The sequence below is a fragment of the Mus caroli genome, chromosome X (genome assembly GCF_900094665.2).
Source record: "Mus caroli chromosome X, CAROLI_EIJ_v1.1, whole genome shotgun sequence".
NCBI classification, from domain to species: Eukaryota; Metazoa; Chordata; class Mammalia; order Rodentia; family Muridae; genus Mus; species Mus caroli.
In genome coordinates this window covers 54,553,471-54,570,195 of record NC_034589.1, presented here as the reverse complement: position 1 = coordinate 54,570,195, position 16,725 = coordinate 54,553,471, and the positions used below count along the sequence as shown (strand labels likewise).

Genomic DNA, 16,725 nt, shown 5'->3' with positions numbered 1-16,725 from the left:
GCCGGTCTTCAGGCGGCGAAGTTGCAAGGACTAGTGGAAGCGCCGGAGGGGCCAGGGCGAGGGCGCGCTCCCCCGTGCGCTGCCTCCTCCCTCCTCGCGCCCGCCGCCCGCGCCCGCGGCCTCTCTCCCGCCCGCGCGCTCTCCCTCCGCCCGCCTCCCTCCTCCGGCCCCCTCCACGCGACACAGGGCGGGGGTGCCGCGAAACTCCGACCCGAGCCGCTTGGACTTGCACCGTGTCCTCGGAGCTCAGGGGCCGAGCGCACGCAGTCACAAGCGCAGCTCTCTGCCTCCTGCCAGTCTCGCCTGCCATCCCGGCCCGGGGCTGTGGCGTCGGTTCGGACCAAGGGAACCAGAACCCGCGCGGGAGCCCGAGCACCTTCGGAGGAGCTCAGAAGGCATGCTGAGCCCCCTCCGCGACTGAAGCCGGAGTGCCCAGAAGCCCCGGCCAAGCAAGCGCAGGCTAAGGAGACCCAGGCGGCCAAGGCGCGAGCAGCGCAGCAGCGGAGGAGCGAGAGGAGGCGAAGGCAGAGGGGCCCCCGAAGAAGTGGTGGTGGTGGGCGTCGTGGCCATGGCGGCGGCTATCGCCAGCTCGCTCATCCGGCAAAAGAGACAAGCCCGCGAGCGCGAGAAATCCAATGCCTGCAAGTGTGTCAGCAGCCCCAGCAAAGGCAAGACCAGCTGCGACAAAAACAAGTTAAACGTCTTTTCCCGGGTCAAACTCTTTGGCTCCAAGAAGAGGCGCAGAAGGAGACCAGGTCGGAAAGGGGCTTTGCCTTTTATCTTTGCCCTCTCTTACTTTGTGACTGTGAAGGGGGTTGGGGGAGGCATGGAAGCGTAGGTGAGTTTGGAGCCTAGCTTGTGCAGATGAGGCCCCCTAGCCGGTGTGCGTGCGTGGGAAGGCGATTGCTTTTTTTTTTTTTCCCCTTGCCTCCGTAACAGTTAAACAGGCTTGCTGCAATGCAACTGCCCTGGGACAGGCACAGAGCCCAGGAGCATAGCTTGCCCTGGAGGTGCGCCCTCTTCTTCAGACCTGCCACATGCATGTATGGGTGTGCATGCGGCTAAGGGAAGGCGTAACCCAGACAGGCTGTCCTGTGGTTTGGAGATCCGCAAGAGAGGAGCAGGGCTGACTTCATTGCCCACACCTCCTGGAAAAGCCGGGGAACCCCTATCTTGCTTTCATCACTGCCAACCAGACCCTTCCCCTCCAGTTCCAGTCCCAAGTGCTATGGGTTTTCCACTTGTTTAGGCATTCCATTTCTTTTCCGGACAGACGTGACTTGTGGGGCAGCTTTGAAGCGTTTGCTGGAGGGGGGTGGTTGTGGTGGTGGCAATAATTCTAGAACCTTGCGTCAAAGATTTTAGTGATCTGGTCAGACTAGTAAAACTGATAACTTGACATTAAATACAAGACAAAAGACGGGACTTAAATCATCTTCAGGTTGTGGGTCCTTTTGGACCATTTCAGTGCTAAGAGTGGCAAGATATTCCCGCGACAGGAGAAATTCCAAGAGCCTTAGGTTGCGTCAAGGTAGACCTTGGGGGCTGGGGTGGGGGAAGGGAGGGGAGCAGGCAGTTTATTTACCGTTCTTGACCATGTAAACCGTCCGCATCATTTTCTTGCCTTTTATTTGACAAGTATTACAGCAAACCAGACTTACTCATCTATCAGTTATTTCTCTGTGTGTTCTACACACCCTGGAATTTCCAAAAGCAGGCATACGTCTTCAGTTTGCACAAAGTTTGTAATGCATAAGCTGTGAATTAAATTTGTTTAAAAAAGCAGTTACAACGTGTGATTATGTGACACCAATAAATATTATTTTAATGCAGGTGTCGGTATTCAATGAAAGCAAATAAATGAAATGCTTGATTAATCTATGGTGGTTCATACTTGATGATCATTTTAATCAAGAACCTATGTTTTGAGTAATCATGTTTTTGATATTAAATTTGAAAATAAGTACGATTTTATTTTCCTTCCTCTTCATTAACAGAAACTGTTCTTTTCACATCCATTTTCCATAAGAAAAAAAAATCTGATAGGGCTGGAGATGGCTGTTATTTTCTCCCCACTCCTTATTATCTCATGCTGGAAGACTCAGTTTTGTAGATAGAGGTCCTTTGATGGGATTCCAGGTTAGATAGATAGCCTTCTACAAATTGTGCTTATTCTTAAGGAAATTGTTGCTGGTGGGTTTGGCAACCAGTTGGCAAGCTACTCTACATTATTTTTGTATTTATTTTCCTTCCACATGAAAAGTAACACATTATTCAGAAGGCAGACTATACCATTTGCCAACTCATTCAGAATGGTTAACGAGGTGGAGTGCCACTAGATACAAAAGGGCCAGCGATCAGAAATAGTAGGCTGTGTCAAAAGCTTTAGTGTATTACCAATGCTTTGAAATAGAAATCAAATGTTTTTTTCATATATTCTAACGTGTTTTTTTCCCTCAAACTTCTCATTTGTTTGCTTATTTTCTTTCTTTCAGAGGACTCTTTCAAAATATAGTTTGGTTTTTAACCCCCACTAAAATTTGTATGTTGAAGTAGAATTTTGAATCCTGAGTCTCTTCATATATATATATGTATATATATATATATATATATATATATATATATATATATATATATATATATATATATATATATATATATATATATAATATCAACTGACCCAAACTATTGTTCTCTTTGCAGAGCCTCAGCTTAAGGGTATAGTTACCAAACTATACAGCCGACAAGGCTACCACTTGCAACTGCAGGCAGATGGAACCATTGATGGCACCAAAGACGAGGACAGCACTTACAGTAAGTGACTGCTAAATAAATAGTATGTACCAGCATATTGTTGACATTGGGTTCTTTTTATTTGTTTTTAATTCAAACAAAGTTTGCCAAATCCTTATGTCAATGCAAAATATGATCATGTGACATAACCCTGTTTGCATAGGCTCACCGACAGGAAGTTGAACATGGAAATATCCAAAATACAAAGTTGAGCAAATAGTGTTGACACTATCTGAAGGATGATCCAAATGTCATCTCCATGGTAATCTAGATAGATTTATGGCTGTCCTTTGGATTTTATTACTTTTACCCCCCAGAAAAATTTCTCACCCACACAGTGATCCTGAAATAGCATACTATCTCCACTCTTAAAGATGAGCCTCATCCCAAGAGGCAGGAGTGGTTTCATACCGTGATAATTCATTGTTACAAGCTTTTGCCCCTGCCACATTATACCAATAACTCTGAGACTAATTGATATTTTAACATTGAGTTACTTACATGGCTCTGCAATGGGATTTCTTAAAACTAAACTGGAGACCATAATGTTGAATTAAGAAGGAAATGCATCAAAATGGAGTTTTATTTGTAATTACTGAAGCCCAGTGATCTGAAGGTGTTTGTTATATAACCTTTGTCTATAAATATTTATTTAGAATAATTAAAACAAAAATACGAATAGTGCCCCCTTTCCTTTAATATTAATAATTGTTGTTTCTTTCAATTTACAGATATCTGCAGACTTACTCATTTGTTTCTGAGGACTAAAAAATTCTTGGTTCTCATAATTCATTCTGTTTTCAAAATTTGGATTCATTTCCCTCAGATTTGTTAGTTCCTAGAAATATTCCCATTGTTGGCTGAGAAAATAGCCACGGAAAGTAGGTCTGGCTGCTAAGGAATTCTCTGTAGTTCATTCTTTTGGAACTGCATAACTGTAGGCAGTAAAGCCATAGATAAGTGTTCCAGTATTAAGGATTAAAGAATTTTACACCCTTTAAGAATGTTTCCTGGGCTGAGGCTTGAAATAGTACCTCAAGAGAAAGTTACCTTCAATTATCCTTGAAGAAATGTCTCTTGGTTCCTAGGATGAAGGCCTAGTATATTAAATGGCTGTTCAGTGTTTTGCCAAATGCTGTGTTGCTGTGATGATATTAAAGTTTTATAACGAATCCTAGTTACTCTTTCATGCATACTACTCTATTTGAAACAACTACCCAAACGAAGCTGAGCACTTTACTGGAATGAAGTAATACACGTCACTACATAGTGGTTCATAAGTTCACCAAGTTATGTATACAAATTGATGCTTGGGGCAGGAATTAAGTGATGGATGCTACTCTCCATTTTATAGTGTTTCAAAAAAAATGAGCATTCTTAAAGGGAAGTTTGTGATTAGCTACCAATCTGGTTGCTTCCATATACTTTAATTGTCCAGGTGCAAATAGAGAAGAAATATTTGGTTCTAGTATTTCCTCAAAATGAATAGTTTTGTTTTAAATAGATGATTGAGTGTGTTGTCTGCTAATAAGAGTGATATGACAAACTCATAAAGATCATGTGTTATATACTCATTTTAGGAGATACACATATAGCACAAACAGAGAAGTGCACGCACACACAGCTCCATTTCATACTCTGGATCTTTATACTCTTTAGAAGGTTATGCTTCTTCATTACTCCATATCCATAAGTTCTTCTTGTGTTGTCTTATAACTCTGTCTGACATGTCATTTCTAAATGCTGATGACATTCAGAGACCTTTAAAGAACATAGCCAGATAACAAGAATTCATGGCTACTATGATTATAACATATAGTGGTAAGTCAATGAAAGGTAAATATTACCATAACATGCAGCATGCAAATGAAAAGTATCACAAAAAGACCAGCAGGCCAGTCGAGCTTGACTTCTTTGTGTTGAGGAGCAACCAGAGCTTAGGGAGATAACTTCACATCCCCATTGCTACTATGCCACCTAGCCACCATAAAACATAGATGCTTAATGATTAAACTGATCTCTCAACTTTCAAGTGTAACCCTTCAAATCTATCTCCCCTTACCAAACTAAGCATTTTAGTATTAATTTTAAGTGAGTATTTAAATGAATGGGAAAATATAAGTTTTTCAACTACGACTCATTTTAATAGTATTTCCTCAACATATCTTTTTATTATAATTTTATCATTTAGTTTCATTCAATTGATTTTATTTCATTTTAGCATCGACATGGTAAATAAGGCCACATGATAAAACAAATAATTTCATGCTTTATGTATATCTCTTTGTAAATCCATGTTTGATACTATGCATTTAAGGCTACTTTATGTAGATTTATTATAATGGTAAATGTCAATGACATTTCATCATGGGCAAGTAAGACATTATAAATTATGCATTTTTCCCTAAAAAGGCAAAGATGATAGACATTTCATCAAAGCTGTTTTGTTATTGGGTACAATGAATGGATTCTTAAAGGGTAGATTTCCCCTTTTTTCACACTTGGAATAGTTTAGCCACTTTAGTGTTCCATGATTCTCCAACACACATTAAATAATAGCTTTATTAATTATTATCTCTTGGATAACTTGGCCCTATCATAGCTTTAGCGTCAATGTACTGTTCAGCAACAAGGGAGCATAGCTCAGTGTGACTAATCCCCTTAAGTTAGAAATGTTTGTTTTGATATAGTCATAAGAGAGAACAATTAGAAAGCAACATGGAGGTTATTTATGAAAGTTCTCTTAAATCCATAAAATGAATGAATGAATGAATGAATGAATAAATAAATAAGTGTTCAGGCATGGTGGTGCACACCTTTAATTATAGCACTCAGGATGCAGAGACAGGCATATTTCTGAGTTTGAGGCCAGCCTGGTCCACAGAGTGAATTCCAGGACAGCCAAGGTTACACAGAGATACCCTGTCTTAAAAAATAAAACAAAGCAAAAACAAACAAACCAAAAAATCTCTAGAAATCTGGCTGAAAGAGTTGAAAGATTTTAGCTACTTAATGAATGTCTTTTAGAAATACAAATGAAATTAATTATTTTTCATATTAATTTTTTCATCCTGACCAAACATCTGTTATTGTCTAGCGCTATTAACTGTGAGTTCAGTTTTCTGGCAAAAAGTAGCAAGCCCGAACAGAATTAATGCATATGACCCAATGGTGTACTCTACATGAAGTTGTTGGTTACTATTGAGATTATTCATAACAATACTCTAGTATGTTTCTGGAATTTAAAAAAAAAATATTTGTTTTGAAATTAACATTACCTTAGGTTACATTATATGTATCGTTCTTTATATTCTGAAGAAATTAAGACTGTCTAGCCTCTGACTAAACTAATCCTAAAATTAAATTGTGATACATCTTAAGTCCATAAAAAAAAAGTATTACAATATTAGAGAAGGCACAACAAGGCTGTGAGTGTCAGTGAGTGCCAGTAATTCTAATAGTAAGGAAGCTGAGACAGGAGAATTGCTTACAAGTTCTGGTGAGCCTGAGCTGCATACTAAGACTCAGATCTGCCAGAGAAAGCCAGATTCTGTCTGAAAGGCAGGGAAGAGAGCAGGACCACAATGCATAGGAAGTGATTCTGTCCAAGCTTAGTTCTGCTATAACATTTTGTGTTTTTATCTGGGGGGACTGCTCCTTTGGAAAACATAAAAGCCAACTCAGTTCATAATTTATATTGACTATCTAAGAGGAAATATTGGACTTCTATGTATGAACAAGTATTTCCCATTTTTTTTACTCTCTTTAGTTTTGGCATACACATGTTTGCATGTGTATATGTGTGTCTGTGTCTATGTTTGTGTCTGTGTATCCAGCTTCATAAATATTTAGGGTACATAGTAAAAAGTGAATGGACTCTTACAAACTCAATACTACTATTCAAGAATAGGGACTATGGGTTGATGTTGGGTGCTTCTCTTCGTCCTTTAAGTGTCTGTTGTTTGAATTTTATGCATCATTTCTCATTAAACCAGTCTGAGAGCAGTGAAAATCAACACAAAATTCCAATCCTTATCAATCTCTTCTGTCCCTTCCTCCACGCTCACCTCTGATGTTAAAAGCTACGTTCATACAAATAAGAGGGTTCAGAATATTGTTTTATAATATGAAATTCTAAAAATAATTTTGAGTTTCATTTCTTCTCTATTTCCATTATCTATTACTATAACCTAATATGGCTTCCGGGAATGTTGGTTTTATAGTTGTAGGCTAATATGTAGTGATATTAACTTTAAACCAACCCACATGGCATTTTTTTTGTTTAGTTTATGGTAGGTCTTAAGAGTTTTGATCTATGATTGCTATTTATTATACTCCTCAAAAAGATGATCATGGTTCTACCATATAGTTTGTTCTACAAATGTGTTTTGAGTACCTGAATTGAGGAAGGTATCATCAACAGAAAAAGACATGACTTATTCATGATATGCTCAAAGATATTAGGTTTATTTCTTGTACATTACATTGTCAGATATAGCACATGATCCTGGCTAGCATCCTTTGCAATTAGTCTCCTTTACTTCCTGTAACAGAAGGGCACAGCACTTTATATGATTAGTATCAAATGAAGTGCCATCAGTGGCATGTGGTAAGAACACTTGTATTTTCAACTGTACAATATGTCCTACCTCCTCCTTGCTAGAACCCAGATTTTAAGGAAAAGATACATTGTAGGTTTTGCAGGAGCTATTTTGTTTGTTCTTTATTAATATTTCTGCACATACTACCACACCTACTGTAACAGAGTCTATATGCTCAAAGATAAGTGATTCTAGGAAAAAAAAAACTTATACATGGGAGCTATACCTTTAAATTCTTGTTCATGAAAGTAACAGATCAGTTTATCATCCCTAAAGTACATACAAAACAGGCAAAGTCATCAACATTCGTCTATGACTCCTGAGAGAAAGGTACGCAGGCTATTTCCAAAAGATGTGTGTGGCAAACACTACGTTTTAAAAATGTACTGTTTTATTTTTGTTCGTGGTGTGGGAGGGCAGAGACAGCTGGTGGTGGGAGGACACCCACTGGTTGTCTCCAGTGAGAGGTGTGTGGTGGTGAGGAGTGCTTGGGTGTAAGTTTCATGCAGTAAGACCTGCAGACAAAGCAATGAAGACCATATTAGCCTGCTTGCAATGATTTTGCAGGACACATTAAAATAACAAATAATACTTTTCTTCCATAGATTATTTTTATTTCTATACCTATTATCTTTGAGACTAAATGCCAGGAGTCTGCTCAACTCTATCATCCTGAAAAAAATGCCACTTCTTTATGAAATAGTTCTCTGGGAATATAGAAATACAAAATAATTTTTTTTTCTGCAAGGTCCAGATTTATTTAGAGGTTTTTGCATTGTAAATAATACAGATAATTTACGTGAAAATGTTGAAGCAGAGTGTCTCATAAGAGTGTAGGAATTTCTCAACTGGTAGTTCCATCTAACAGGGCACATGAACATTTCAGCAACTATCTCGAGCAGCAAGTTAAGAGATTAATTTGATGAGAACGCTATCTTAGCATATACACTAGTTCCTGATACTTTACCCCACCCCCAAATTATAAATATTTCCCACCCCAGCTCTCTAAAATTCAGGATGTTCCCACCAAAGTCTTCCATTCTCCCTGGAATGTTAGAGAGTATGTTGTTATCGACCCACTTAAGTGAATATAATCAGTAGTCAAATACACTAGAAAGTAGAACATAGCTATATTTGTATGTGTCTAGATACAAAAGTCTACAGTCATTTATTCTACACTGCTTTTAGGAAGCCAGACACTACTATGGAATACATTGGAGAGTCATGAAATTTGGAACTGTAACATTTTCCCATTCTTTGACATTTCAGCTCTGTTTAACCTCATCCCTGTGGGTCTTCGGGTGGTGGCTATTCAAGGAGTTCAAACCAAGCTGTATTTGGCAATGAACAGCGAGGGATACTTGTACACCTCGGTGAGTCTTTGTGTGCATGGTTTTACAATTCGTGTTTTCATCTGATATGAAAGAAAATGTATGTCCTTTTGATATAGATTCTGGTTTTGATGAAAATATATCAGTTGGGCAAGCAAATTATTTTCTGGTGACAATTATAGATCTTCCTAATTAATAGTGTAAGACTAGCATGATCAATAAAAAAATCAATAATATACCTAAAAGTTCGACAGACAGTGCCATTGGAGTCGAAGGCACCATCAGATAGAGAAAAAAACCTGTTCTTTAACTACATAGCCATATCTCTCCCCATTTATTCCTGAAGAAATTAATGAGATCCTTTTTAAACCAACTCGAGAATACAAAAAAATGGTTTGAGAAGTGTTCATCTGTGTTCATTACTAATCTGTTCAGATAATAAAATGCCATCTGTTTTGGTTTTAATTTTTTAATTATTTGAATTGTCAAAATTATGGGTACAGTGTGATAATTCAATATTTGTATACAATATATAATGTTCAAATCAGGAAAATAAACATTTCCATCCTTTAAGCACATTTAAAAATTTTGATCAACAGTCATATTTCTGGTTTAGAATATGCTATTTTAGTACATTTGTAAAATATTGCCCAATCAGAATAATTATGTTTCACTATCATAATTTTGTTTGTAGAGATATGGAGGGTATGGAGGGCTTCTCTATTCTATTCATTCATATCAGATATATTACTATACTACTAATGCCATTTTTTGTTTATGTTCAAGTACAATTTAATCTCCTGCTGCATACAGATTCTCACTGGTGTTTATTCTAACAACAGTGAGGAGAGTGAAATCTGTAATATTTTTCAAAAATATTGATAAATAATGTATTGATAAACAGTATAGCCTACAGTTTAATTAATACCATGGGGCCAGATGTACTTTTTAAAGCAAGTGTTTTATATTTAAATATAATTTTTAAAAGACATAGTGCTAGAGTTAGGATTGTTTGTTTGTCTTGTTTGTTTGTTTTTGAGACAGGCTTTTTCTCCGTAGTCCTGGCTGTCTTGAAATTCACTCTGTAGAGCAGGCCGTCCTGAAACTCAATAGAGATCTGCTTGCCACTGCTTCTCTGGTGCTGGAATCAAAGGTGTATACCAGCTAGAGTTAGGGTTTTATTCTTTCAATAAATCTTGTTTCAGGTTAAAAAAGATTATAAATATTGTTATTACCTACTTTGAATCACTGCATTTTAAGAAAAGGACAGAATGTTATTATGTTAGTTTGGTTCTCTAACTCCCTACATAATTAATCAATCAATGAAGAAAACTTTTAGGCTTTCAGAAATGGGAAAAAAAAACCCTGAGTATTGTGATTACTGACTATCAAAATCTATTCAAACTTCAAAGAAAACAATCTGTATTCACTCTTGCTCTGACTTGTTATCTGAGTTTCATTTGATGTCAGATATGTAAAAAGACTTGACGGACATGGTAAAGCTCAGACAGTCATCTTGGTTTTGAGGGACTAAGATGGAGAAGAGAAGTGGGAGACAAACAAGCCCACAAAGGCTCGTTCATCAGCAGGCACATTAAACTCTGGCCACTTGTCAGCATATCTTGTAAGCATATCTTGTTGCTTAAGATACATAGGGGTTTTACTCTATTTGGTAAACTAAAACTTTGATTCATTGCAAGCTTCCTGAAACCCATTACTCTATCAATAAAATGCTAGTACTATAGGAAAAAGGATGAGAATTTTTTCAGCTTTGTGATCTACTGTAGCATAATTTCATTTTAAGTGACCTCTTTTAGATCAACATGATCATGCAACAAGGTTGAATGCTCTTAATATAACAAATAATTTCTAGAACTAATATGCAGATAGAGAAAGAAAATAGAATAATGACCGTATTTGAGAAAACAAAATGTGGAACATTCTATATAGGGTTTCATTGCTGTGAAAGGACCACCTTGATCAAAGCAACTTATAAAAGGAAGAGTTTAACTGGGCTTACAGTTCCAGAGGGTTAGAGTCTATGATAGTGGAGTGAAGGCATGAAGGCCTGAGTAGCAGCTGATAGTTCACACCTCACTCCACAAGTACAGAGCTGTGACACACTGGGAACTGCATGAGTCTTTTGAAATGTCAAAACTCACACACTCCTCCAGCAAGACCACATCCTCCTTATCCTTCCCAAATAGTTCCATCACTCAGAGATCAAGTACTCAAACATGTGAGCCTATAAGGGCCATTTACATTTAAACTACCACATTCCACCCCAAGCGCCCAAATAAGCACATGGGCATATCATAATTTGAAATGCATTTAGTCCAGTATATAAATTCCTCATATTCTTTTAGTCTCAATACTGTTTAAAACTCCAAAGTTTTTTCTTTTTTCCCTGAGACTCAAGGCAATGTCTTAATGGTAACCCTTTGTAAAATAAAACAGTAATCACAATTTTTCTTTTGTTTTCTTTTTTTAATTTTTATTTATTTATTTATTGGTGTTTTTGAGACAGGGTTTCTCTGTATAGCCCTGGCTGTCCTGGAACTCACTTTGTAGACCAGGCTCGCCTCAAACTCAGAAATCAGAACTCAGAGGCCTGCCTCTGCCTCCTGAGTGCTGGGATTAAAGGCGTGTGCCACCATGCCCGGCTATATTTCTAATATATAATGCCATAGAAGGAACATTCCAAAAGGGAGGAATAAGGCACAGTGAGGAATCACTGAGCCAAAACCAGACCAAAGCACATCAGGGAAAACTCCAAATCCTACAGCTCCACTTCTATTGTTGAGAGGTTATATGGCTCTGACCTGCCTCCTACTTCGCTGAGTGCAAGACATGTCTTCACTCTCAGGCTGATTGTATTACCTGTGTACAGATATCCCTGGAAGATACCCCATATCTCTAGCATAACCAGAATCTTGGGGTCTCTAATACAATCCAGGTTTCACTTCACATAATTGCTTCTCCGGGCCTGCGAGCAGGAACTGCCATGCCATGTACTGATTGCCTCAGCAACTTTCTTTAACCATGGAGGAATATTTCACAACCTTTTTACTTGTGTATACTCTATGAATAAAATGGTTAATGCTGCTAAGTTTGGCTGCCTGCTTGTGATGCAGCCTAGCCCCACTGAATCACATTTCCTTTCCTTTGTTGCTGTTTTTGAGGAAGCTTAGATGGGTTGAGTCTTGCCCTGAGTGACAAAGAGGGCAACCCTCCTTTATTCTTTTGTGGATCAGGCCTCTCCTTATCTCTTTTTAGCACAAGCCTTGGCTCCAACAGTAAAATTTCCAGTACTGCTTTTCTCTTCAAACTGTGAATTTTGTATTTCTTTTCCCCCATTTGTTTTTTTATTATAAACTTCATGAACCTTAACAACAACAATATAATAATAATTAATAATGACCGTATGACAGACTCAGTATTTGGCTATCTTGAAATCTCTTCTACCAAAGGAATTATTTATAGAATAATTTTAGAAATCTATTTTATATATAGCCTCAAAATATTCTTTTTTTTAAAAAGATTTATTTATTTTATGTATATGAGTACACTACACTGTAGCTGTCTTCAGACACACACCAGAAGAGGGCATGGTTATAGGGCATCATTATAGATGGTTGTGAGCCACCATGTGGTTGCTGGGAATTGAACTCAGGACCTCTGGAAGAGCCGTCAGTGCTCTTAACCACTGAGTCATCTCTCCATCCCTGCCTCAAAATATTCTTAGGACAAGGGTTGAAAACAACTACAACTTTTGCCACAATGCCCCAACCTAGTTACAAATACTGTTGTTCCCTTTTGAAACTTCTTGAGCCAGATGTCCATTGTTTGTATGACTATAAGCAATGTTGTCTTCCAATGGCCTGTTAGGATGGCTCATTAATCTCTACTTACAGTATTCAATTATTTTTCTAGTTCACAATCCACACTCTCCTACATTTCTTCAAGAATTAGCATGACCAATTCCATTGCAACAGTCCTGCTCCCAGTACTAACTTCTGTCTCAGTTACTTTTCTATTGCTGTGAACAAACACCACGCTGAAGAAAACTTCTGAAAGAAAGCCTTTAATTGGGCTTAGGGTTCCATAATGGCAGTGGGCAGGCATTGCAGCTGGAACAGCATCTGAGTGCTTGTATCTTAATTCATAAGTAGGAAGCAGAGAGCCACAGTGGAAATAATGTGAGTCTTATGAAACATAAAAGCCCACCCCCAGTGATACACCTTCTCCCACAAGGCCACATCTCCAAATCCTTCTCAAAGAGAGTTCTACCAACTAGGAACCAGTATTAAAATACATTAGTCTATGACAGCTATTCATATTCAAACCACCACATATATGCGTAACCTATTAAGGAAAAGTAACCTTAAATAAGCAATTACAAATCAGGGAAATGAAGTACATTCTATTAAGGTGGAGGTATTTCTGATTTATCATGGAGTTAAATGTACATATGAAATACCCAAATTATTCTGTTGTAGGGAAGACAACTGAGTCCTCTACAGCATAAATGTACCATTTTTTTCCAATTACTCTATCAGTTATGACTTCAGATCCCTTCAACAAATTGACAACCATCCTGTCTGGAACTCTTGTTTCATTTTTATTTAGTTTAAAATGTGCTCTCCAGACCCTATTAGAACAGAATTCTATGACTTTATGGCCAACTTACTTGGTAAATAATTTAGCCTTTGTAGGTAGGTCATAAAATTTCTGTCATAACCATTTAACATTGCTGCTGTAGCACAAAAGTAATCATAGGTAGTAAAATAAAATGAGTATCAGTCCCAGTAACAGTTTATTCACCAAAACAGATACTGGGATGGACTTGGTTTATGGCTACAGTTTTCCCATGTGTGGCCATGTGTTTCTTTCTCCTCTGACCCAAATAGCTGTTCTTTACTACCCCTGCCCTTATATTGTGGATTTTCACAGATGACTTTTTATTGTATTTTAATGGGAAAATAGAGGTCATCTGGCAGAAAATCCAATGGACTTTTCTATCACATGCAAACATGATACATCTGTCTCTGTTATCCTGTTATCACCCCCTTGCCTATTTGTAGAGTGGCCCTTCTTCTCTAGTTCAATCTACCTTTTATCTTATACTTTAATCATCTCTGTTACCTCAGAGTTCCCTTCATATATCTATAATTATCCCTTATCTGCTAGCTCTAGTTGTTTAGTTAACATTCACCAAAAAACAACAAACAAACAAATGAAAATAAATCTTTCTAAAGCCTTCTTCACTGTCTATACCTCCAGTAGTCTCCAGATTATTCAGATATTCAGACCTTTTACCGCATCCATTCTTGCCTATCTTTCTTTACACTGAAGTGTAGTTTGACTCAATTAAAAGTATTTTTAGCAAAATCACCAAAGACTGCCATGTAATAAACTGACAATTCTTGTTTTGTTTTGTTTTTTCAAGCTGTTGACATTACTGACACTGCTTAAAATTCCCTCCCTCTTTAGTTTTGGCAATACCATTATATATGCTGAAATTCTTTCTTTGCTGGCCACTTCCAAATGATAACATTTTGAAATCTCATTTCTCTTTCCATTTCACATATTTTTCTCTTTTCCCCCATATTTCTGGGTACCATTCACATTCACGCATTGATAGAAATGACATATCTCCATATACTGACTTTTTAAGAAATTTGTACAGTAAGACTCGGAAGGTGGGTCATTATGAATGAAAGGGAGAATTTGATCTTTGGCATTTCAGTTCATGGAAAAACTATTATCCAAATGGAAATAAAAGAAAAATGACAGATTTGGTGATTAATATACCCGAATACAGATTTGCTTTCTTTTTTTTTCCTTTATTTATTTTTTTACTAGATATTTTCTTTATATACATTTCAAATGCTATCCTGAAAGTCCCCTATACCCTCCCCCGCCCTGCTCCCCTACCCACCCACTCCTGCTTCTTGGCCCTGTCATTCCCCTCTACTGGGGCATATAAAGTTTGCAAAACCAAGGGGCCTCTCTTCCCAGTGATGGCCAACTAGGCCACCTTCTGCTACATATGCAGCTAGAGATACAAGCTCTGGGGGTACTGGTTAGTTCATATTGTTGTTCCACCTATAGGGTTGCAGACCCCTTCAGCTCCTTGTGTGCTTTCTCTAGCTTCTCCATTGGGGGCCCTGTGTTCCAACTTATAGATGACTGTGAGCATCCACTTCTGTATTTGCCAGGCACTGGCATAGCCTCATATGAGACAGCTATAACAGGGTCCCTTCAGCAAAATCTTTCTGGCATATGCAATAGTGTCTGAGTTTGGTGACTGATGGATCCCTGGGTGGGGCAGTCTCTGGATAGTCCATCCTTTGGTCTTAGCTCCAAACTTGGTCTCTGTAACTCCTTTCATGGGTATTTTGTTCCCTATTCTAAGGAGGAATGGAGTATACACCCATTGGTCTTCCCTCTTCTTGATTTCCTTGTGTTTTGCAAATTGTATCTTGGGTGTTCTATGTTTCTGGGCTAATAGCCACTTATCAGTGAGTGCATCCTCATACAGATTGCCTTTACAATTTCAAAGAACTATTCAAGAGATTTTGAAAACTGGTGATTCATAGAAGACCTTTTTTATATTATCTGAGTTTTCTTTTGCATGTCTGCTTTTGTGTCTCATAATTCTACCTTCATTCAATGTTTTTTTCTTGTGGCCATAGGGGACAGTTTTGGTGTAGGCTCAAGTGGCAGTGAGAACCATCTGTGGCACAGATGATCATAATTAGCCATTATTTTATTACATATTTACTTTTAACTATAATGTATCTCTTTTGGGAACTACCATTGTACCATTGTACATAAAGAACATTTTTCTGTTTTTTTTTAAACTAATAAGGAGTCCCACATAAGTGTTTGAGAGTTCTCAAAACTCCATAGCATAAATATTTTATAACATGAAGCTTTTGTAATAAATTTTTCAAATGTACTTGAAATATATATTAACTATAAAAGCTCAAGAGTTTTAAATATGGAAAAATTGGTAACTTCTTAGTATATTTAGTAGAATGGTAATAATATAAACTAGGCACAGATGGTGAGAAAGCAAAGATAATTTGGTTTTTATTTTTGAATGTTCTAGAACTCATAGCAGCATCTTTATCTAATTACTATCTTTTATCAAAAGCAGCAGACCATTTAGGAGTACGTAGTATCACTATTAAGCAAAAATGTATAGACAGTGGGGTTTTTGAAAGAAGGAAGACTTTCCCATGCATACATTTCCAATGATCTGTGAGAATTATATAACAAACATGATTTCTGGTTTTTGGACTACCAAAGCCATTCATAGGCAAGGAAACAAATTTTTATCTAGTTTCATACCTTAGACAGCATATATTACTGACTCCAGGACTTTACTCAGTCTGAACTAAGGATACATGCTTTTCTTCACTAAGATATTATTTATACATATTTTAAATTTATCACATTTCTTCTCCCATCACACAGAAATAGACCAATATATCATGCTCAAAGCCCTATGATACATTTTCATTCAGAGGAATCACTACTAGAAATATTGAGAAATTAAACTATACAAGTCCTGTAGAAACTAGAACAAAGAAACCTTATTTTATCTTTTTTTTTTTTTTGACAATTCAGATTTGCTTCCCATTAAGAACAACTTCTAATGGTTGGAAGCAGGAAGATTGTAGAAGCAGAGGAACAGGAAGTCTGCTAAGAAATTGTATCTACTAGTCTAGTAGAAATATAGGGTAGCTACATCCATGAAATCTTATCAACATGGCTGCCTAAATGAAACCTAAACAAGTACATCAATAGATTTCCAATATGGAAAAGGGAAATTTTATGGGGCCCTAACCTTTGAAAAAGAACTATAAGCAACTAAGAAGTAATGAGGGCAGGACAAATAGTCTTCCTTGGGGATAAACTGACTGAGATGGTTGTATTTATATATTTAGGCATTTATATATATATATATATATATATATATATATATATAT

The 16,725-nt window shown here is 37.4% G+C and overlaps 1 protein-coding gene across 6 annotated transcripts in view; it reads left to right on the top strand.

Annotated features, from left to right (window-relative positions):
- The window catches only part of Fgf13 (fibroblast growth factor 13), a 518,718-nt gene that overhangs the window by 445,966 nt on the left and 56,027 nt on the right, over positions 1 to 16,725 (top strand). For 5 of the 6 annotated variants that reach the window (XM_029473293.1, XM_029473296.1, XM_029473292.1 and 2 more), the window contains 2 exons: positions 2,704 to 2,814; positions 8,664 to 8,767. In XM_029473293.1, the coding sequence (XP_029329153.1) occupies positions 2,704 to 2,814; positions 8,664 to 8,767 (215 nt within the window). Of the gene's footprint in view, positions 1 to 230; positions 756 to 2,703; positions 2,815 to 8,663; positions 8,768 to 16,725 lie in introns of those variants that run through there. The other variant, XM_021153268.2, reaches the window with a different exon arrangement.